This window comes from Equus quagga, chromosome 14 (genome assembly GCF_021613505.1).
Source record: "Equus quagga isolate Etosha38 chromosome 14, UCLA_HA_Equagga_1.0, whole genome shotgun sequence".
NCBI lineage: Eukaryota > Metazoa > Chordata > Mammalia > Perissodactyla > Equidae > Equus > Equus quagga.
The window spans coordinates 59,122,122-59,146,907 of NC_060280.1; the positions used below are offsets into that span (position 1 = coordinate 59,122,122).

Genomic DNA, 24,786 nt, shown 5'->3' on the forward strand with positions numbered 1-24,786 from the left:
CCTAACACAGTTTCTGACCAAGATATTATTAAATGACTGCTTTGTACCAGGCGCGACGCCACGTCCTGGGGATATGACGATAAATAAGACAGCAGCCCTACTCTTGACAGTTTGAGTCTAGAGGAGCTACACAAAGTATGTGTGATGGAGCGCCCAGGACCGGGAAGCTCAGAGTAGGTGCTCAATCAACATTGAATCAGAATTTTTATGACACTTGACAGTTTAAAAGCATTTTTATGAACATTATCGTATTTGAAACGACAGATTCTATAAGTTTTAAAAGAATAAACAAAGGTCTTAAGCATTCAGTGGAAGGAAGGATGATCTGTTGGGACGAATAGGCACCACTTCATGGGAAAGAGAATTTGCGATGAGCTTCAAACTGTGGATGGATTTGGACAGGAATGTGCAGGGGTGGAAGTGTTATAAGACAGAGAACTACATCAGGAAAATTTTATCCTCAGAAATCCCACATTGCTTTTTTATCTGTGTTCATGAGACACATGTTTATAAATCCCCTCTGGAATTCTGCTGAATATTGGTATCTGCAATCCTTTAGAATCAATCCTTACCCGCCTTTGAAAATCTGGAGAACATTTCTTTCATTTTTAATCTTCATGCGCATGATTCATGAATTCTGATAATTACTAACCAAAGTTACATGACAACATTAATTTATTCACAAATACTTATTGAACCCTTGATATACTCAAGGCCCTGGACCTGGTAGTGTGGAGGCTACTAAGATCAACTATGTAAACAACTACCCTACAAAGCGGAAAACTCTTAAGTGCGGTAACCTAGTTGAAGCTGGATTTGCTGCAGGAAGGCTGAGAAGTAACATCTGCGATTTTTTCCCAGTTCTCTTTCTACAATTAATTCATCTGACTTTGGAGACTTGATCTTATAAAGAAAAATTAACTGTTCTTTTGCAACCTCCTCTTCCGGATTACTTGCCAGCGTTGTGTGCCCTTTCCAACTTGAAAGTCTTTGTCTTTAAAAGAAAATTGAGGCAATTTAGGAGCTGAAGACTCATCTCTCTGCCATCAGGTTCAATACCCAATAGACATAATCTCAAGGGACTTTACTCAGGTCTATAGTTTCCTGTTCTGAAGGTTATTTAAAGTATCTTTTATTGTGTTTAGCATATTTGCAACATCCACTGCACTTTGGCTTTAGCCGCTTTAAGTGCAGCCTTAGGGAGGAAGGCCCAGGAAGAGTTATGGGTGGATGTTTGTGACGCACGACGCGGTGGTGCGTGTTCGTTTGCCTAATCCTCAGGATGGCCCTGAAGGATGGAACATCTTATCCACGTTAAAGTGTTATGGAAACTCTGATTCTCTGAGAAAATAATCTATCCAAGGTCTCAGAGCTCAAAAGTGGTGGACCTTGGACTTGAACATTGCTATTTCTGATCTCAAAGCCCAGTCTCTTTCACCACAACAATGTTAACCAGGATAAAGGGTATTTTTAAATTCATCTTTCTGGCTTTTGTAAAAGCCTTTTAAAAACGTCAGTTCATCAAAAAGTTTCCTGTTAAGGCTTACGGATTTCACCTGCTCAACGAGCATTTATCCGCCATTCAAGGCCTAGGACTATTACCTGTCTTCTCCAGTTTCCCCAACTTTATTCATCATTTTGATCATGTATAACTTTATAGTCGTCATTATTCCTGTATCACGCCTATTGGCACTCTCAAATTTCCTCCTGCCCTTTGTTTGACAACGCCCAAAATTCCCCTTTACTCTAATTTCAACTCCAAGATGACATAACATTGGTTTTTTTTTACGGCGACGGAGGGGAAGTGCACAACAGAAAGAAGTGGTTTAGTAAACTGGGGGTTGTTTTACTGTATCTTTCCGTCAGACGTTCAGGTTTTAAAATTTATTGATCCTGCGTGGCAACTCCAGACGCTAACAAAGCAGGGTTCAGACAAAAACCCGATCAGCAGGTAAAACAGCAAAGCGCTTGGCCCCGCCCCTAAGGAAAAGCCGTCCTGTAGGCGTGGGAACGGCCGGGGGAGGGGCCGCACGCCGGGCGCTAATGGATTTATAGGTCACCCGGCCGGCGCGCGGAACCCTCGGCACAGAGCAGGCACTCGCCGGGACCCCAGCCGTCGCGCCCCTCGCCGCAGCCCCCCCCAGGCGTCAGGCGCCTGCGCGGCTGTCCGGTCGTACTCGCGGAGCCTCTCGCGGCCGCTGCCGCGCGGCCTGCGTCGCATCCGGTTGTACTCGAACGCCGGCTATGGCCGCCCCCAGGAGTGCCCGGCTCCTGTGCGCCGCCTCCGCGACCCTCGGCGGCGCGGCCCGTCGGTGGCTGCTCCTCGCCGGACCCCGCGCGGGCGCTGGCGGCCTCCCCGGGAGCCCGGGGTCTGGCGGGCGCGCCGAACTGGGCCTGGGCGGCGCTGGCGCGGCGGCGCTGCGGGCGCTGAGCACGTCGGCGCGGAGCGGGTGAGCGTGGGGCTGCGCGCTCGTGCGCCTGGGGGGCCTCTCGCTCGGGGCGGCAGCGCTCCCTCGGCCCGACGGCTCGTTCCCCCGGCTCTTCGCTGGCTCCTGCGTGCCAGGCGCCCGCTGCGGATGGCCAGCCTCTCGCTCCGTGCTCCGGGGTGCTCCTGGCGGCCCTGTCTGGTCTCTCGGTGCCGTCACTGTCTCCCTTGTCGCGCTGCGAAGTTTCCTTTGCAAACCACTGACGCCTGGCGGGAAAGGGGACCGTGGGAACCCCGATCTCCCTCTCCCGGCGCCGCCTGTGCCTTCAGGAAAGCCGGGCCCATTGCTGCCGCTGGTTGTCCGTGCGTTTTGCTCGGATCCAACCTTTGCTCTCTGCTTGGGACTCGCAGTGACCTTCGTTAGATGCTCCCCATGGACATCCCAGCCAGCCATTTCTTTCTGGGCCTTTCTCCTGCTCTGTTAGGCCTTTCTATTTCCAGTCACTATCAGGGGAATGTCCATGTAGAGTACACCCCCTCTGTCTCCTGTGCTTCCTTATATGCTGTCTTCTGGTTGGAGTGGCACGGCAGGCTTTAAACTGGGCTTTGGCGCTTACTAACTGGTCTGACTTCCTCAATCTCTGTAAACCTCAGTTCCTGCATCTGTAAATGGAGGAGAACAATAGTATAGGCCTCCTAGGGTTGTTTGAAGAATAAATGAGATAATACAGATAATGCAGGTAATCTTGTGCCTCGCGAATGGTGAGGGCTCAGGAGATGTCAGCCGGTAGCAGCACCAGCTTTTTCTTAGGCCCACAGTGTTGAGTGTTTTGTATTAAATGTTGAAAGAGATGTGAAAAAATTTCCCCCCAAATATGTTGAAGTTTTATGTTTTTGGGCATATTTGTTTAATAGTGATAAAGCTTACTTGTAATTTCGGAGTTTTAGCAACATAGTGGAGCCTTATAAAATGCCAATCTAAGAACAGCTCTCTGACCCCCTGCTGTCATGTAGCAGGAAGCAAGAACTGGAGGGAAAGAGTGTTCGATTTGTATGTGCTTTTTCTAGTTTCTTCTTGATCAAGTCCCTGCGAATAGGGTCTAGGACTTATTCATATTTTCCCCCTTAATCCTGTTATGTAGTGGTTGCTCAATAAATTTTTGTTGCATGAACTGTGAGGGAGATCATGGAGAAGGCAGGCCGGATTTATTTGTCCCTGTTTCCCCTGCACTTCCCTGCTTTGGACCTCCCTCTGTGTGGATGCCCTGCTTTTTAGCATGGATGTGTTCTTGAAAAATTGTGTATAAAGTAGAACATATGTTGAACATATTTGTGTAACTAGTATTTAAGAGGACTTGAATGCTTTTGTAAATGGGAATTATCTCCCCCAAATTTATTGTTTGAATTTGGATGTATCAAGTTGTCTTAAAGGGAAGCACATCTGTTCTGTTCCTGCCTAATCCTGCTTTCCCCCTCATTGGCACAGTTTCAGTTGATGGCCATGTGCTTCTTATCACAGACTTTGAAGCTACGATTAGATTTTCTGACTCTTATTATCTGAGACTTGTGCTGTCCAGCACATTTACCAGTAACCACATGTGGCTGTTTAAGATAAAGTTAAATAAAATTAAAGATTCATTTTCCCAGGTGCACTGGCCACATTTCAAGTACTCAATAGCCACACGTGGCTAGTAGATACTGTATTGGGCATCACAGGTATAGAACCTCTCTGTCAGTGCACACAGTTCGATTAGACAGAGCAGTCTAGAAGCTGTAGTTCTGTCTTTAAAGTTTAACATTTAGATAAGCTATAAGTAATTGAGAGTCGAAAAACTCTTTTTACTCCAAAATGCCCTGACACAATACTTTGTATTTTGTAGTGATTTAATTTGCAAAGGGTCTTTGCATATATTGTTTCACTTGACTCTTAAGAAAATCTGTGAGGTAGGTGGGGTAGATAAATGGAAATAAAATTTCCTGTTGAGTAGCTGGCGAAACTAGGACTAGAACTCAAGTAGTTTTTTATTTTGTTTTGTTTTTTGAGCACCGTGATAGCTGATAATTCTTTAGCCTGTAGGGTCATTTGGAAGAGTGAGGCTGGCTATGGAAATAGGGAGCCCTAGACGGGGTGTTTTCTTGGACCAACTGCCCCAGGCTACCCTATCTAGTGAAAGAGTGGCCATCAGCAGCCGTAATTCCTGCTGCATTAGACGTCTGTTAAGAACTTCACTGCAGCACCACCTGACAGCTTTATTAAAATGTGTGCTGTGGTTGAGCAGAATAAATGGCAGTGAGTAAAGGGTAACAAGTGAAGAAAATAGTTGTTTGTGGTGCTGGCTGATTAATTGATGGTGATATAGGATTTAGAAGGATCATATTTATTTCCTAGTGTGTAAAATCTTATCCTTCTCTGGAACAGCTGAAAGCGTTTTGCTAGTTCTTAGAATTTGGGGAAGAAATTCTACAAAACCCACCAAGACCAATTGTTAACGGTGAATGGATAAAGTTACTTGGATAAAGCACGTGTATAATGCTTTAATACTCTCAGCAGCTTGGTGAAGTCATTGTTGTCCTTATCTTGCCCATAAGGAAGTAAGTGGCTTTCATGGTCATCTAATGAGTATATGTCAGAACCAAGGCTAGAATCTACGTCTTTTGATTCTTACATTCCATATGTTTTCAACTGCACAATTCCCTTTCCTCTCTCATTTCCACTTCCTCTCCTGTCCTTTGGTAAACCTATTATGGCTTTTACTCAGAGTTTTTTCTGGGGCTGTATAGCTTTAATATGTTGCAGCCATTTAGGCTTCTTAGCAGCGAAAGGACTGGGGCTTTAAATAAAAGGTATTCATTGGTGCTTGTTGAGCTCTACTCTGTGATAGGTTCGTTTTTTGCATCCGTTGATTGTGACCCTATTTTTACAGAAGAGTCTGATGTCAAAGAGTTAAAATTCCTGCTGTAAGCTTAGCTCTGGAGTGCTCCAGAACAGCAATCCCCAAACCTCTGCTTTCAGTAGTGTGTATAAATGATGCACTTCTTGCTGTTGTGTTTCTTGTAGCTCAAGCCACCAAGCTTTTGTTGATGCCAAATTTCTAGACTGCTGTGCTGGGCTCAGACCCCTATTTCCATCTAGCTTCTAGACAGTCTCATCTGTTTTTTGCTATTATTAAATTAAACAGGTCTAAACTTGAACTCACTTCCATCTTCCCCAAAGCTCCTTCTTCTCTGTTAACCCCAGGTTAAACTGTACCCGCTAATTGTCCAAGCTGGAAATTTTAACATTATTTCTTCCCTCTCTCTCAGTCTGCCTTATATAGGTGGTCACCAAAACCTTTTCATTCTACTCCTGAATATCTCTTAGGCCAGTGTCTCCCACATCCTTGCTTAGTTTATGCTCTTTCAGCAACCTCCACAGTGGTGTCCCTGCCCCCAGAATATCTTCATTCTCAGCTGTATTTACCTTGAAAAAATGGCATCTAGTTGAGAATCATGAATAATGTTTGGGAATATTTGTTTTAAAAGTATTTTTTGCTATGAGAAGAAGTTGGAGACCACAGGCCCTTTGGAGGGATAATCTCTCTCCCTCTCTCTCTCTTACACACACTTTTGATAATGTTTAAGTAATATTTGCTCTTCAGTCAGCATTGAATTATCAGGGAGGTCATTATCCAGTAGGGGCTTCAGTTGCCTCGTTTGTGAAATGAGATAATTGGACTTGATAATTTGCAAGATATTTATAGCTCTGAAATTATGTAATTCTAGGTTTTACCTACATTAAACAAAGTTTTCTTTGATAGACTATTACCATCTATTGGCAGTAGTGAAAATTACAACTGACTGTTTTAACCTGAAGTATGTCTTTTCAATTGAGGGGTAAAAATTGAGATGACCAGTGGCGGAGGCTAAAGATCTAGTTGCTCCTATAATTTCTTTTCCCAAATTTTTTAGTGATGTTTGTGAGAAGGGGAAGAAATTTAAGTCAGCTAACTGATAGATGATATAATATCCTATAGTAAAACATGTGAGGAGGTATTATATTTATCTTTCCACAGACTCAAACAAATAAAAACCTTTTCTAGTCCCTTTGATTTTTGAGCACACAATGTGGACCAAAATGAAATGTTCAAATACTCAGAAAACTATCAGATACTCAGAAAGCTTCAGGGTAGATAGGTACTATCAGCCACTTGGACAGCACTTGCCTTATTGATAGCAGAACGATTTGCTTTTTTAAAGCTCTCCACAGCTGTGGTCTAATCTTCTAGGGGCACAGTCATAGGGACGTTGTTTTTCAGAGAGCTATGTGAGAGCAAAGTAGACTTGATGAGTGATAATGATTGCTCAATGTTTTCACGTGACCGTAACGATGACCACTGGGGAGATGCACACTGAAGGTGGCCTTGATCGTGACTCTAGTTGCTCTTTTCTTTACAGTGGTAGAGCTTCCCTCCTAGTAGGTGGGTAGATAGACATGCTTCTGATTTTTGGTGTCTTCCCAAATAAACTTTGGAAAGAAAAGAAAATACTACAAAAGAGCATATTTGTGCACACACACACAAATACACACACAAAACCCTATTTATTCGACCTCAGTGTCTTAAAACAATTATTTTATTTTAAAGTATCTTATGCAATTACTAAAAATAACAAAGGGCTGCTTCGTTTTCCAGCTCAGAAGATAAAGTAACAGTCCACTTCATCAACCGCGATGGTAAAACATTAACAGCCAAAGGAAAAGTCGGCGACTCTCTACTAGATGTTGTGATTGAAAATAATCTAGATATTGATGGTTTTGGTGAGTATGGAACATTTCTTAAATTTTATAAGTGAGGGGCTGGCCCAGTGGCCCAGCGGTTAAGTGTGCATGTTCTGCTTTGGCGGCCCAGGGTTCGCCGGTTCACATCCCGGGTGGACATGGCACCGCTTGGCAAGCCATGCTGTGGTAGGTGTCCCACATATAAAGTAGAGGAAGATGGGCAAGGATGCTAGCTCAGGGCCGGTCTTCCTCAGCAAAAAGAAGAGGATTGGCAGCAGATGTTAGCTCAGTATTCACTAATTGTCCTCAAAAAAAAAATTATAAGTGAAACTCTTGGGTAGATTTCAACTTTTTGTTTTTTCGAAGAATTTTAACCTATAGCATGCTAAGTAAAATATTACAATTCAGGAAGTATTAGTATTAGATTCACATTTATAAAGAATAAGAATGACACTGTGTTTCTATTCTTTGTACATTTAATTAGTTATGTGCCCAAAAGTCTGTTGCCTCATCACCTTGCTGATTACCTGTGTGATACAAAGCTTGGAGTAGTGAGTAGGGGTGAAAGATACCAGGTTAGAGATAATAAATGTCATTATCACAGAGGGGTAGTTAAATAGTTTTACCCTAGTCTTTTTAACTTTTTATTTCCATATAGACTACAGAAAATTTACAAATACAGTACAGAGAGTATTCACTCAGCTTCCCCCACTGTTAACAATTTATATAACTTTAGTACAATAATCAAAACCCAGAAATTAACATTGGTTCAATAACTAAAAAACTACAGACTTATAGAATTTTACTGGTTTTCCCACTCATGTCTGTCTGTTTTGGGATTCAGTCCAGGATCCCACTTTGCGTTGTGTTTAGTTACCGTATCTCCTTAGTCTCCTTCAATCTGTGACATTTCCTCAGTCTTTTCTTGTTTTTCATGACTCTGATACTTTGGAAAAGTACTGGTAAGTTATTTTGTAACTGTCCCTCACTTTGGGTTTGACTGGTGTCTTCTTGATTAGATTGAGCTTATGCAGTGTTTTTTTTTTTTGTTTTAAGTGAGTTTTATTTTACTTGCTATTTTATTTTATTGAGATATAATTGATATAACAGTATATTAGTTTCAGGGTGTACAACGTAATGATTTGTTATTTGTGTATATTGTGAAATGGTCACCACAGTAAGTCTAGTTAACATCCATCACTATACATAGTTTTGAAGGTCAGCTCACCTTCCTAGGAAGGGTAATTTATCAACGTTTTATTAGAGAATTAAGTGTTTTATTTTCATTTCTAGACTTCTGACTATTTTCCTTAACCACTTATACAAAGCCCATGTCCCAGAAACTGTCATCTTACAGCTCAGGGACACCCTATATGTCAGTTGTCAGTTTTGCCCAAGCACCTTCTCTGTCTGGAATGGTGGTTCTCAAAGAGGGTTCCTTTAACTGTTAGCGTCAGTGTCAGGTGCAAAATGCAGGTTCTCAGGCCCTACTCCAGATCTACTGAGTCAGAAGGTCTGGGATGGGGCTCAGCAATGTGTGTGTTAACAAGCCCTCCGTGTGATTTTGATGCATGTTAAAGTTTGAGAACCAGTGGTCGGCAGTAAAGTCCAGGCAGCATTTCTGACTATGGTTCTTTCAGGGCACAGTTCACATTGCACTTTTAAGAACGCTTTCCAGATCAGAATTATTTCTCTTCCTCCATTTTCCCAGGATATATTAAATATACTTCTCTCTGTTAATGCTCCTCACAGTTTTCCTTCTTAGGGAGAATGCCTCTCTCCTTTGTGAGCTCTTAGAAGACTGTAATCACTCAGATAACTTCACAGAGTAGACTTTGTCCAGAGTTGACACTAATAGTATTTGCTGAATTTCTAAATCCGAGTTCAGTTTGAGGGTTAATATTAACTACCATTTGAGTGTATACTGCATTCCAGCATATGTTATCTATTATTGTAACAACCCTAAGAGAGAGAGATATTTTTTAACCTCCATTTTATAGATGAAGAAACCAGAGAAGCTAATTTTCCCTGGGTCATAAATGTAGCAAGTAAGAGGGCTAATATTTGCACTTAGTCTCTCTACCTCCTATGTCTCTAGTTTTTTCTCTATGTTATTTTCTCCAAGAAGCATCTTTCCTGCGTGAACACCTGTTATATAAATTAGGTGATGAAATAGTTGATGTAGTTCTAATTTTCAGGAGCTTTTTAGTCTAGTGCAGTGATTCTTGGCTGGGATTGAGTTTGAGAATCTGTGTAGAACTTTTACAGACACCTGTGTGCATCTTAGATAGAACAGGGAGATGGTATTTGTGCAGGTATGTTTTGTAAAAGCTCCACATGATTCAGATCCATACCATGGTTGAGAACGACTAATTTAGGGAAAAAACTCATTGATAATTTATATATAACATATTCTATAAAATTTATGTGTAATTGATCTCCCTCATGAGTTCATATTCAGCTATACTTTTAACTAAACATACTTTCTCTGAATTATTCTCTCACAAATGAAACGTAGTACCTCGCACAGTAATTGAGCATAGACTGGAATCACAGATTATGGTTCATAAACCAACATTGTCACTTACTAGCCATGAGACCTGGAGCAAGCTACTTTAACATCTGTATGCCTCAGTTTCCCCCTCTGTAAAATAGGATTATATTAGTTCTAACCTCATAGGCTTGTTAAAGATTAAATGGGATGTTGGAAATGAAGTGCCTGGCACAGCGCCTACCTTGGTAAGAACAAAAGGATTTGTGGCATTTTAACTTGGCCTCCTCTCGTATTCTCCCCCAATTCTGCAGTAGCCTTAAAAACTAGCAGCTTCAGATTGACAGTAGCTGTGAAAATGAGCAGACATGCTGCCACTTGGAGGGGCAGGCTGGGTTTGAGTTCCTCAGTCCCATCTTCAGAACGCTGTCACCTGTCTCACAGCTTCCCAGAAAAGCTCCATCCCGGGGAATTGGTATTTGACCTGCCTCAGAGATTGCTCTGTTGGGAAAGCTCTATTCCTGGGACTTTGGTCTAAAGTAATTACCTGCAGTTGTTTAACATTGTAGCTACCAGAGGCTGGGATGCCACGGGGGGCAAACAAGAGCCTGGCCAAAAATGTAAAAGGAAGATTTGAAGAATGAGATCCCCATAGTGGGCTTTGAAAAGTTCTGGGGATCTAGAAGCCTGTGCACTTGTGCAGGACTGTGCTCATGCCCAGGAAAGACCCAGGAAGGCCCCAGTCTCTCTTCTCTGCCTGATGCTGAGGTCCCATGCAAGTGAAGGCCAAGACAGATGTGTAGACTGCGTGAATGTTGAAGATGTGCCTAATCACAGCCTGAGCTCCTCAGCAAACGGTGGAAGACTTGTTGGTTCAAGGCAATGAGAGAAACCTCTGCCAGTCATCTGGCTGACCACTAAGCTAACCAAGTAGAGACTTCAGTGGCAACAAGCTACAGGGAATATAGACTTTAGAGAATTAGTCCGGGAAAGTCACTAGAGAAACAAATGCCAACAACCACCACCACCCAAAGGAGATGGTGGTGATCCTGATTTGCACAGTTGCTACATTATATTATTTAAAATGTCCACTTTGCAATAAAAAATTAAAGACATTCAAAGAAACAGGAAAGTGTGGCCTATACTTAGGAAAACAAAAGCAGTCAATAGAAACTGTCCCTGAGGAGGCCCAGGTGTTGAACTTACTAGACAAAGACATTAAGTCAGCTATTATAAAAGTTCAGAGAACTGAAGGAAACTGTGCCGGTGTTCTGTGGCATGTTTACATCTAAATGTGTGGAGGTTGTTGCTACTCTGTGTGAGGGTAGGTAAAAAGCAAATGTTTTTCCTGCCCTTGAGAAAGCTGATCTTTTATGTTCTGAGAAGGCTGATGTGGAGGCTGTGATCCAGTAAATCTGTTTTTATAAATTTCTCCACAAATTCCATCTCATTTTTAGGAAAAGATGTAAATACTATGCTGTTTACTGCAGAGATATTTGTAGCAGCAGAAGATTTGAAACCATCAAATGCCCATCGTTAGAGGACTCATACGTAGTCATCCAATGGGATATTATATGGCTGTGTTAAAAAGGAAAAAAAAAATCTCTTGAAAGGAGTCTTAAAAACTAATATTAGTGGTTACCTGTTTGTGGGGGGAGGCAGGAGGAAGACTTTCATTAGAAAACTGTTTATACTTTTTGAATTTTGAACAGTGTGAATGGGTTATCTATTTTAAAAATATGTTTAAAAAAGAATTAGAGGAGACAACTAAAGGTCTCACAGTAGGAATTAAGTCCGTGATGGCATTTCTAAATTATAGTATGCATCCATTACAAATAATGTTCACAATGACTTTGTAATAGTATAGGTAGATGCTTATAAGTGAACTCACAGTGTATTTAGTTGCTTTTGATTTTTCAGAGTGCACTAAAAAAATACTAGAAGGAGATGTTTGATGTTGGTTGTCTCTTGATCTGATTGTGAGGTTTTCATCTTCATTCCACTTTTCTCTGTATTTTGACTTTTTCTCTAGTGACTTGCTACTTTAATACCCTGTGACTTGAGTAAGTTACTGACCTTCCCTGTGCCTCATTTTGGTTATCTATTAAATGAGGATAATAATAGTACTCACCTCATAGGGCTTTTATAAGGATTAAATGAATTAATATATGTCTTCAAAACAGTATCTCACACTAGAAAGTGTTGTAAGTATTTGCATTAGTCTATTTTATTATATAAAAATGATCTGTATACACAATAAGGTACCATTTCACACTTATTAGGATGGCTTTTGTTAAAAAGCCAGAAAATAACAAGGCTTTATGTGATTGAAAAATCACTACATAGTCATTGTAGATAATATTGGAAAATTTAAAAAGCATGTAAAGTAAAAATCGTCCATTCTACTCTCCATCACCACTAATAACATTTCTTTGCCTTTTAAAACATATGTATTGCGGTTACATTTTATGTAAACATGAATTACATAAAATAAAGGTTATATAGAAATATTAAAGTTTCATATTATATAACTTTTGAAATTTCGTGAATCCACATTTTTAAAATGTGAAGAGATTTGCTTAATTTTAAAGCTGACCCTCATGGTGACTTGTAAACTATGTTTGTGCTAATGCCACATAGTGGAGCCACTTGAGCTGATAAAGCGAAATATTTCCTGATCTTTGACAGGAGCAAGTGGACTGGCCTGCTGTTTGTGTGCATTGGAACTTGTGACTGTTATGCTACTGAAAAAATTTAAATCTTAATATCCCATAACAGTGTTAAATACTTTCATGAAGTCATGGTGTAGTGCTGAGATGCACCCCCAAACCAGTACCTTTGGAATGAAAGTGAAACCTGACAATACTGTGAAGAAGGCTAAACAGTCACCCTGACCTTCCGTGTTGTTAATTCAGGGGTAGATACTGTATAGATGAAGGTGCCTAGAAAATGTGATTGTAAAAAGCAGAAATATTTTGAAGTTCGCAACAATCTCTTGGGCAAGGGTGTTGGAAACCAAGACTGGTGACAGGGTTGCAGGTGCAGCTCTGTTGGTCGTGTGCCTCGGTCTCCACCGGCTGATGTTTGTGCAGCTGAAAGTGCTGGAAATGCTGCAATGATCCGCACGCCAGCCCTGCCCCTCTTTGTGTTTATTTCTGTGAGAAAATTAGTCTTGACTTGAGTTTTGAGTTATTTGAGAATTTCAGGACCAACGTCTTTGGCATAAAAAAAGATTACTGTTTTAAACACATTGTTTTTTCCTGTTGACTGTACCATGGGAGAATATCTGACATTAAATATTCTTTTGTAAATAGCATTTTAAACAGCTGCACGTTTTGCTGGTATGTGGATATACCATGATTTATTTAACCCATCTCCTTCTATGGACATTTAGGTGGCTTCCGATTTTCAGCTATTATAAATAACCTTAAGGTTAACATCCTCAGCAATACTTTTCTATGTATATATTTTATAATTTTCTTACAATAAATTCTTAGGGATAGAATTACCTAGTAAAGTTTGTTTTATAAATTGTTTGCTCACACTATTTGTCTATTTTTCTGATGAGATATTGTTTGCTTTTATTGGTTAACAAAAGCTCTTTAAATGTGCTATTTGACAGAAAAATGGAAATTAATTTTAAACATTATTTAAATAACTTTCAACCTCTATTTTATGTGAAGCTACATTTTTTCTCAAAAAAAACTTTATTTGCAGTAATTTTCATGAGTTGCTTTCCATTAATTTTGTTTAAATTAAAGCATAATAAGTATGTGATCTTAATACTTGAAAGTAACTTTTTAAAAATTTAAGAATATCTTTTCCCTTATTGTTTGTGGCTGTCTATTGTAGTGCATTGTTTTTTCAAACTGCAAGTTTCAACCATTAGTGGGTCTGAAATCGGTTAGTAGCTCCTAGCTAGGATTTTAAAGAAATCAAAAGGAACAGAATATATAAAAACACACAGTCTTTTGTAAGGGTATGATTTCATGAAATATTTGTTTAGCTATTTTACAAAGTATATGTGTCCTGGGTCATGATGTGAAATGGAATTCATATTTCCAGTCACAATTAAAAACACTTTGTTCTTAAGCCATGGGTTTTGAAGCCATGGGCTGGAATGGTTAAGAATGGAGTCTTCCTACCCAAGTTTGTTTCCCAGCTCTACCACGTTACCCGCTCTGTGACCTTGAGTTGGGTACTAACCTCTGCATACCTTATCTTTTCAAGGGTAAAATGGGAATAATGTTAGTACCTACCTTGCAAGGCTGCTGTAAAGATCAAATGAGTTAACCCAGGCAAGTGCTTAAAATGAACATTAGCTATCATTAATATAGTTATTAATACAAGTTCACTGTTTGTTATAGCAAAATAAAAATTCATTAAAAAAGACCTCCATGATCTCATCACACAGAGATAACCACTAAAATAATCTTTTTTCCCTGATACCCCAGACATATAGAAAATTTAACGCCAACACAATCTTTATTAGTTTGATAAGAATTCTTCGTTCATTTATGCAGACTTAAAAGAGAACCTTTGAAGATCAAGGATCTTAACATGTCCAGAAATTTTGGCATGTAAATATAAACTTGAGATAAGATAAACTAGGTCCACAAAAGATAGAGTTAAGCCTAAGGCACTTTCTAGAAGAAAGTTGAAAGAAATGCTATCAAGAAGTCTGAAATGTTGTCTTTATAAAGAAGAGGTTATTATAATGACATTATAGGGTAGCTATTTCATTAATTCCTAAATGTTGCTGTTGTCGTAAGTCATACTCACAGATGAACCCCATATTCAAACGAGGCTGACTTCGCCCCCCAACTCTAGTCCAGCAGCAGCTCCCGTCAGTTGTGCCTCCATTTAAAATGTGTCCAGTGCATCCTGTTCTCTCCATCCCTGCAGTCAGTATCCAGGGCTGGCCAGTCACTGTGCCGATCTGCTGCTTTTCTTGAGCGCTGCACTTGGGGTGATTTGTCATAAGGCACATCAGCATGTCCCCTGATTAAAAACCATGAATCACTTCCCATTTCCTTAGGATAAAATCCACATTCTTTACCGTAGTCTAGAAGGCTCTGCGTTATCTGGCCCCATCTGCCTTTCTTCCCCTGCCCCATTTCTCATCGTTCTTTCTCTCACTTTGGCCATAGTGGCCTTTTCTCAAGAGCTGAACTCACCCAGAATTTTTACCTTTGAGACTTTGTATGCACTTTACATTTTTTTCTGCCTGGAACCCTTCGCTCTCTCCCTCTCCAGAATACAGGATTTTCATCTGTCTGGTCTCAGTTTGTATGTTACTTCCTTAGTGAGGCTTTGCCCAACCACCCAATCCAGAAAAGGGTTTCTCTCTTTACCCTGAACCCATTATTCTCCATCACAGCATCCTGTTCATTTCTTTCGTAGCATTTGTCACAATCTGTTAAGTATGTATTTCTTTGTTTACTTGTGCATCTTTCTTCCAAGAGACTGAGATGAAGGATAAAATCATTCCTGTTTTAGTCCTCATTGTTTATGAAGTGAAGTAATGAATGAATAAATGAGTAAAAAGGGACAATTGTAAATTTTGGAAGCAACACAAATTTATAAGCATTCTTATTTTCAACTTATATTAATATATAGAGATTTTGGATGATCTTTGTTTTCAGAGTGTATCGTAATATTCTGTCACTAGGGGGCAGTTACACCTCTCTGATCAAATTTACTTAGTTTATTATCTCAGACTATTTTTTCTTTTGTATTACCTGTTTCCTTATGTATGTTTTGAGGGAAATTATTCAAATTGGGAGATTCTGATAATGTTCATATAAATCTATATTTATTCCTCATGTTTATTGACTCCTTATTGATATAATGTGTTTCTGGCTATGCTAGATCATAGAAAATTAGATTTTATATTTTTATATAGTTCACATTCTTTATATATAATATTCCCACACGGCTGTTGTCTGGATTTTTGTTTGGGAAAGGGGTGAGGTAGGGGGCGGGCAGTATGTCTTGTCGCGTCATCATAGATCTACAAAACGATCTTAATATAAAATAAACCCACACACACACACACGAAACGATCTTTTCCTGTTGGCAAACTCTCAAGTTACGTGAAAGGAAAGGAGCAATAATCTGCCGATATCCAGCTTTCTCTGGGAATTAATTTTATGGCAGAATTTCTGAGCATTTGTGCAAAAGCTTAATATCATTAGTTTTGTTTTTAAAACAACCCTCAGTCCAGAGAAGTTTTATTCATCACCAACCTTGAAATTAGCCAATAACTATGGCTTACTTATTCTTAATGTAATTTTTAAATTATGCAAATTTGAAATTGTGCAGGTTAACAATATTAAGGCTCTTACTCTAGCAAATCAGAAATACTGTGGAAACCAAAACTTTTGTCAGGAATCCCGTAATTTCAAGCTGGCAGGCTGTGTGAATTGTAAATTTTGCATTTGTTACAGCCGCTATCATGGTGCCACTTTAGCTGATAAACAAATACCTGCCATCCTTTGTCAGTGTCATGTGAACTGTGCTGGTTACAGACATCTGAAGGTGTGATTTTTGTTGACTGTAATGCTGTTTTAAACTGTGGTTGTAATCTAATATCATTTTTAAAGCCCGTAACAGTTTTATCCAAACATTCATTAAGTGCTAATGCTGAAAAATACGTCTGAAAATGAGTTATTTTGGAACAGAAGTTAGATGTGATAAAATGCTATGAAGAAAGCCAAAAACCTGTCATGGTACGTGTTACTGTTAATTTAGGAGAAAACTCTGAATCCTTAGCTAGAATGCTGCCAAAATTAAAGCAGCACTAAAGTGTACATACCTTTAAGTTGATGAAAATTGTTGTATAATGGATAAAATGCTGGCACCAGGAGCTAATATCAGCTTTACTGGAATGTGTCCCTAAGTTCCATTGTCATCTGTGCTAAAGCATGGAGTAATTTTGATTATTTGAAAGGGGCACATAGTAATGTAAAAAGTTTTGTTTCAAATGTTTGTGTACCTAAGTATATTTTAAAACAAATATAATATGAGAATTATACATTGATGAACTATAAGAACCATCTCCCTACTTTACATTTTATTTCATTGAGAAAATAACTCTTGAATTGTGAGACTGCAACAGTTTTCAAAATCCTTGAGAATACATCCCTCATAAAATGTGATCACTTTATGCTTACATGTATATGTGTATCTATATATATAAGTAAATATATACAGATACACATCTATCCATACATATGTATACACACACACACATATACACATTTTTCCCATTAATTTACTTTTATGTAACCAATCACTGATAAAGACTCTACAAGCTGACAGCCACCAATATTGCTCTGGGGCTGTATATAAGCATAAGTCACATAACTTTTGCACTTTCAATACACACACACCAGCAGGAAGATGCATTTCAGCTTATAACTTCTAATGCCGGATCAAGAACACCTTAACTCCCTGGACCTACCTACTACTGTTGCTATGCACCGCCCCCCCCGCCCCAAACACACTGTCGGGACTCCTTTCTACACTTTGCACCCCGTTCCGGTAGAGGGAATGCATGTACTGCTTATTTTCAAGGCCGACAATTTCATGGTGGATAGGAGCCTGGGAATTCTGTGATGCTAAAGAGTTAGATGATGAGCCACAATAGGAATGTCGTCTACTGTACCTGCCCATAGCTGATGGCAGTTTGGGTTGTGGCTCCAGTGGAGTTGGGCGCTACAGGGATGGTCATTAAAGATGTGATCTCTGTGTCAGAGCGGGTATAGAGTTGTGGCAGCTCCCATGTTTTAACTGAAAATAGGTAGGCAGTGCCCAATCAGCTCTGGTTGTGAAAAATCAGATCCTGATAAAAGGCATCTACAGAAAACCTACAGCTAATATCATGCTTAGTAGTGAAAGATGGAATGCCTTTCCCGTAAGACAGGGACAAGGCAAGGATGTCTACTCTCACCACTCCAGTTTAACATCATACTGAGAGTCTTAGCCTATGTATGAAGACACAAAAAGAAAAAAGAAAAAGAAAGAAATTAAAAGGTGTACAGATTGAAAAGGAAGAAATAAAACTGTCTATTGTTAGACAATGAGCGTTTACATAGAAAATCACAAGGAATCTGCAAAAAATCTTAGAACTACTGAGTTTAGCAAGACCCTGGGGTACAAAGTCAACACACAAAAATCAATTATATTTCCATATGCTAGCAATGAACAATTGGGAACCAAAAAATTTTTTAAAAGAACATTTATATTAGCTCCCCAAAATGAAATTTTTCGGTTTAAATCTAACAGAATACGTAAGGATCTATATCCTGAAAATTATAAAAGTGATGAAAGGAAGTAAAGACCTAAGTAATGGAGAGACATGCTGTGTTCATATGAATTGGAGGACTTAACATAGTAAAGATGTCAGTTCTCCTCATTGATATATGGATTTAGTACAATTCTCATTAAAATCTCAGCCAAGATTTTTTGTAGATATAGACAAGCTGATTCTAAACTTTTTATGGAAAAGTGAAGAAACTAGAATGGCCAAACAGTTTTAGAAGAGAAGAATAAAGTTGAAAGAAGTACAGTACAGATCATAAAACTTACTGTGATCCAAAGTAATTAAGACAGTGTAATATTGGCAAAGGGATAGACATATAGATCAATGAAACAGAATAACAAGTTCAGCAATAGATTCATAAAAACATGTCCAGTTGGTTTTTTTTTGCATATAGCTTTATTGAGATATAATTCACATACCATACAATTTACCCATTTAAAATATGGGTTTTTTTTTAGTATATTCAGAGTTGTGCAACCATCACCATAATCAGTTTTATTCTATTTTGTTTCTAGCTTTATTGAGCTATAATTGACAAGTAGTATTGTGTAAGTTTAAGGTGTACAGCATGATGATTTGCTATACATATCTATTGTGAAATGATTACCACAATAGGGTTAGTTAACACCTCCATCACGTCACATAATTGTCTTTTTTTGTGTGTGGCAAGAACATTTAAGATCTACACTCTTAGCAAATTTCAAGTGTATAGTATAGTATTGTTAACTACAGTCACCGTGTTTTATGTTAGATCATCAGACTTTTTCATCTTGCAGCTGAAAGTTTGTACCCTTTGACCAAGTTCTCCCCATTGCCCCCAGCTCCCAGCCCTGCCCCCCCATTCTACTCTCTGTGTCTATGAGTTTGACTTTTTTGGATTCTACATAAAAGTGAGATTATGCTGTATTTATCTTTTTCTGCCTTGTTTCATTTAGCATAATCCCTTCAAGGCCAATCCATATTTCACAAGTGCCAGGATTTCCTTCTTTTGTAATGCTGAATAGTATTCCATTGTAGATGAATACCACATCTTACTCATTCTTTTGTAGACACACACTGTCTACAATGTCATGGCTGTTCAATACATCAATGTCATGGCTGTTGTGAATAATGCTGCAATGAACATGGGGTTACAGATATCTCTGAGATAATGATTTCGTTTCCTTTGTATACATACCTAGAAATGGGATTGCTGGATCATATGCTAGGTCTGTTTTTTTTTCAGGTGAGAAAGATTGGCCCTGAGCTAACATCTGTTGCCAAACTCCCTCTTTTTGCTTGAGGAAGATTGTCCCTGAGCTAACATCTGTGCCAGTCTTCCTCTATTTTGTATATGGGACACTGCCACAGTGTGGCCTGATAAGTGGTATGTAGGTCCACTCCCAGGATCCATTTTTTTGATTTTCCTTTTGATTGAATGTATTATTTAATTTCCACATATTTGTGAATTTTCCCATTTTCTTCCTGTTTTGATTTCTGGTTTCATACCATTGTGGTTGGAAAAGATACTTGGTGTAATTTCAGTCTTAAATTTTTAGGACTTGTTTTGTAACCTAACGTATGATCTGTTCTGGAGAATGTTCAGTATGTACTTGAGAGGAATGTGTATTCTGCTGCTGTTGGGTGGAATTTCTGTACATGTCTCTTAGGTCCATTTGATCTAAAGCATAGTTAAAGTCCAGTGTTTCCCTGTTGATTTTCTGCTTGGATGATCGATATCCATTGTTGAAATTGAGGTATTAAAGTCCCTTACTATTATTACTGTATTGTTTTCTATTTTTCCCTTTAGATGTTAGTGTTTGCTTAATATATTTGGGTGCTCTCATGTTGGGTGCATATATATTTATGATAGTTATATCTTCTTGATGAGTTGACTGCTTTATGTACAGTCATGTGTCACTCAACGATGGGGATACGTTCTAAGAAATGCATTGTTAGGTGATTTTACTGTTGTGTGAACATCATAGAGTGTACTTACACAAAGCTAGATGGTACAGCCTACTACACACCTAGACTGTATGGTACTAATCTTATGGGACCACCGTTGTATATGTGGCCCATTGTTGACTGAAACATTGTTGTGCGGCGCATGACTAATTAATTCTTAACCTTGTTCACTTCTGATTCTACAGAACCAGCTTGTGTACTGACAAGCTCCCTTTTACTTTTCCAAGGGCAGTCTCTCCCAGGCCTGCAGATTTGGGCTGGCTTTCACCACATGCTCATTAGCTGTCTGCGTAAACTCTCTCTTGTCACTGTTGGGAGCGTGCACAGGGAGTTGACCACAGGGTCAGGGGGATGTATGGGCGGGACGCATAGAATGCTAGGGGTGCCTTCGGGCCAGCTGGGTGAATCTGTGGCTGAGGCATTCCCAGTGGCTCGTTGGTGGGTCTCCCACTGGAGTTCATGAGACGGTTAGTAGGATCCACATCCTTTTGATATATTTTGAATCCTGGCTGCTGATCTCCCAGCCACTCACTGCTCTTCTGTCCTTGAGCTGAAAACTCAGTACTCTGGATGAGGCGAGAGAGGAATGGGCCTCTTTGGGCAGAATCTTCTCAAAATGGCTCTCCTCACCCTTGGACTGCACTGGAGTTTCAGTCTGCTGCCTGGGTCCCACAGCTCCCACAAAGGCACTTTTGTCTGTGGATGGATGCCAAATTGTTGTTGAGGGGGAGATATGATTAAGGGATGTCTTATTTGGCCATCTTGCTGCTGTGATCACCACATTAGTTTTGAGACATTTTTGTCACTCCAAAAAGAAATTCAGTACCTGTCAGCTATTACTCCTCAACTCCCCATTTCTCTACCCATAAGCAACCACTTACCTGCTTTTTATATCTATAGATTTGCCTATTGTGGATACTACATATAAATAGAATCGTATAATATGTGGTCTTTTGTGACTGGCTTTTTCCATTTAGTATAATATTTTCAAGGTTCATGCATGTTATAGCATGTCTCAGTACTTCATTTCTTTTTATGGCTAAATAATATTAATCTTCCATTTTATGGATATACCACATTTTGTGTACTCATTCATCATTTGATGGATATTTGAATTGTTTCCATCTCTTGGCTATTTCCAAGGTACAAAGGCAATTAATAAAGAAAGGATAACCTTTTCAACAAAGGGTATAATGGTGAAACAATTGGACATCCATATGGAAAAAAAAAGTAATCTCAACCTAAACTTCACACTGTATATAAAAATTAACTAAAAATTGATTTAGCGCTAAATGTAAAACTTAAAACCATTCAACTTCTAAAAGAAAGCATAGGAGAAAATCTTTGGGACCTGGGACAAAGAGTTCTTAGACAGAATGCTAAAAACACGATCTATAAAAGAAAAAAAATTAGAAACTGTACTTAATCAAAATTTAAAACTTTTGCTCTGCCAATGACTGCTAAGAGAATAGAAAGACAAGCTACAGATTGGGAGAAAATACTTGAAAATCACATATCCAAAAAAGGACTTTTGTCCTTAATATGTAAGGACCTCTTAAAACTCAATAAGAAAACAAAGAACTCAATTAAAAAATGGACGAAAGCCACTTCACCCAAGAGAATATAGAGATGGTAAATAAGCACATAAAAAGATATTCAAGGGCAGCAGGATCTGAATTTATACGTATGCACAATTCTGTGCCATGTAGAGCTTTCTCCTAGTGATGCAAGAGATGAATGATGATGCCATTCTCCCAAGTGGCTTTGGAAAAAAAATGATGGAAATCCAAAAGAGAAAGGAGGAAAGATATCCAACATCTTTAATTTTTGGAGAAATGCAAATCACAATGTGATATTGCTACATATCTACTAGAAACAAACTGTGGTACATCCATAAAATGGAATACTCAGCAGTAAAAAGGAAGGAATTGTGTATAAACAACAAAGTGGATGAATCTCAGAGGCATTGTGCTGAGTAAAAGAAGCCAATCCCAAAATGTTTTATGATTGTAATTACATGACATTCTGGAAACGACTAAACTATGGGATGGCGAACACATCAGTGGTTGCCAGGGGTTAGGGATTGGGGAGAATGTGACTCCACAAGGGGATTTTTGGGGTGATGAAACTTCTGTATCCTGGTTGTGGTAGTGGTTACAGGCTTATACATGTGTTAAAATTCATAGAACTGTATTCCAAAAAGACGAAAGTCAGGTGCTTATTGATAGGGGACTGCCTTTAACTGTAAGACCAGGAAACTAATAAATTAGAGGAAATAGCCATCATGAAATCAATAATTTTTTATGAGATGAAAAAAGAACAAAAAAGGAACAACTTTTTTCTGAAATAGCCTCTTTTTCTTCTTACAGTTTTAGGCTCTTTTTAGAAAATCTTTTTTCCTCCTAAATACCTCTTTCAGAGACATGTCTTCACTATTGGCTAAAATTCTTCCTATTTGTATAGAACAGATAGGTTAAATCTAAAAAAAAAAAAACTCCAAAAAACTGATCAGATTGTTTTCTTGTTTTGGAATTTTGCAAGATTGACTATTTCTTCTAATAAGTGCTGTCCTTGGGGTTTTGTGAATCTCTACTGCAGATTTTTTCTATAGTCATTCTTGTACCACAGTGTGATCATTATGTTTCTCTAATTCAGTGTTAGCCATCTTAGGCTTTCATTTCATTCTGAGTCTTAAAGTTTCTCTTATATTGAGTTTCTTCCTAGTGGAAAGAATAAGAAGAGCATAGCTGTTGACAGCTTGTGGCAGAAAAAGTTTGAAGGGGACCATAAAGTAAGGAAGAATCATGAATGTGGTGCATTTATCTAAAGAATAAATGTAGGACTAAAATGTATAATAGGAACTTAGCATGTAGGAACCAAAAGTTAATCTTCTGTATATACTCAAAATTTGTCAAATTTTATTAGAATACTCTCTTCAGCTCTGAGCTTGGCAACTTAAGCAAGATGTTGGCAAACAGTTGGCAAGCTTCCTGAGAAGAACCATGAAAATGATTAGAGAATGAAAATAAAGCCTTTAAGAGAAAGTTAGAAGAGTTGAAGTTTCCTAGGGAAGAGAGAGTTTAAGCCATTTGAAGAGCTGGAACGTCACTGGTAACTCTTTGTTTCGACTGACCAGGTCGTAGAAGAAGGAATGTCCTAAATTTTTCCAGAGGGATTTATTGGCATATGAACTTTTCTCTCCATTCCCAGGGGATTGAGACCATATTGTATGTGCACTCTTCTTCCCTGGGCTTTTCTGACATTGCACTTTCCTGGTTCTCTGTCTACCATCTGGGACATTCTTATTTTGACTCCTTTTCTCGGTGAGGTCTCTCCCTGGCTCTCTTGGCTTCTCATCCTTCCTTCCCTCTTTTTCCCCTCCCCCTTGGGGAAATCGCATGGCTTTTGCTTCTGTCTTGTTCATCTCAAATCCATCTTTTACACACAGCCACCAGAGAGATCTATCCGGAATAAAACATGCTCAAAAGCCTTCAGCAGCTTCCCATCACCTGTAGCGGAGGTTCACAACCACTGTCTCTCCAGGGGCTGGATCTGGGAGAGGAGGGGTGTTGATGAGATCAAAATAGAAAGCAAGATAAGTATGTATGTGTTGAATACTAGTGAACAGATCCAGTAAGAACAGTAATGCTTCTTTGTGGAGTCACTCGAGCCAGCAGGCCCTTAGAGATTACCTCATTCTCTCATTATTCAGATGAGAGAAAACTGAGGGCCCTGAGGGCCTTGTCCAGGACACAGCAGAGCCTGTGGTAGGTCCATCCAGAGCCTGGAGTCCTGACCTCACGGTCATGCTACACCAATTCTTTTACTATAGGAGTTTTCAAACTTCATATATATATATTTTTTTAGCAGAGGAAGCTCCTTCTTTTTCAGAAAATATATCCATTTACCTTTTTGTGTGAAATGTTTCAAATTTACACAAAATATAAAAGTAAGCTACTTGTTCAAATAACCAATTGGCATGTGTGTATATATGTTTATATATATATTTAATATTTAAGTAAAGTGACTTAGATTTTCGAGCAGGAACTGGTTGTCTCTTCAACAGTGAGAAACTTAGCTGAAGGTATAACTTATTTCTAACTAGTAATATGACCTTAGTCTATTAATTTAACTTCTTGGGTTTAATTCTTATGTTTATAAAAAGAAATTTGACTGACTTTAAGATTTCTTATAACTTCCAAATCATAATAATAATTACCAACACTTATGTAGTACTTACTATCTGCCAGCCATGGTTGCAAGTACATATGTTGAGTACACTGGTATGTAATTCTTACACTGCCGGGCGAGGTTGGTGCGCTGACTTTCGAGGCCCTGAAGCGTGGAGGGTGCAGTAGCCCAGGGTGATGCTGTCGGGACAAAGCGGAGCTGGGGTTGAACCAGGGAGTTGAGCTCCGTAGCCCCTGCTCGTAACTCCTCTGTTTCACTGTCTGTTTCACTGTCTGGTCTCGCTCTCCTTAATCTTGTTACCGCTTTGAATTGGATTTAATAAAAATGAACATTTAAGGAAGGCTCTCTTTTCTTTTGATATTTTTAGACAGTAAAATACAAATAACAAATGTTTAAATTATGAGGGAACAACTCTTGTTAAAATGATTCATTTATTCAGAGGAAAATTGAGACGGTTGCTAGTTATTGCTAGTAGTTCTGTTATATATTTTATGTGGTGTTTATTGACCAAAAGAAAATTGAAATCAAACTGAAGTTACTGCTAGGACTCTATAATCTTTGAAACTTGGGTAATGGCCTTAAAAATTATTATTAAAAAACAAATGAGTGTAACTGTTTTTAAGGTAGAATCTAACCAGAACCTAATTCTG

General features: G+C 39.0%; 1 protein-coding gene across 1 annotated transcript in view; it reads left to right on the top strand.

The window, feature by feature from the left end:
• Window positions 1-2,029: 2,029 nt before the first annotated feature.
• FDX1 (ferredoxin 1) overlaps window positions 2,030-24,786 on the top strand; it is a 30,016-nt gene continuing 7,259 nt past the window's right edge. Inside the window, exons 1-2 of the mRNA XM_046684481.1 lie at window positions 2,030-2,450; window positions 7,096-7,220. Coding sequence (XP_046540437.1) covers window positions 2,245-2,450; window positions 7,096-7,220 — 331 coding nt within the window. The 5' untranslated portion in view covers window positions 2,030-2,244. The remainder of the gene's footprint in view (window positions 2,451-7,095; window positions 7,221-24,786) is intronic.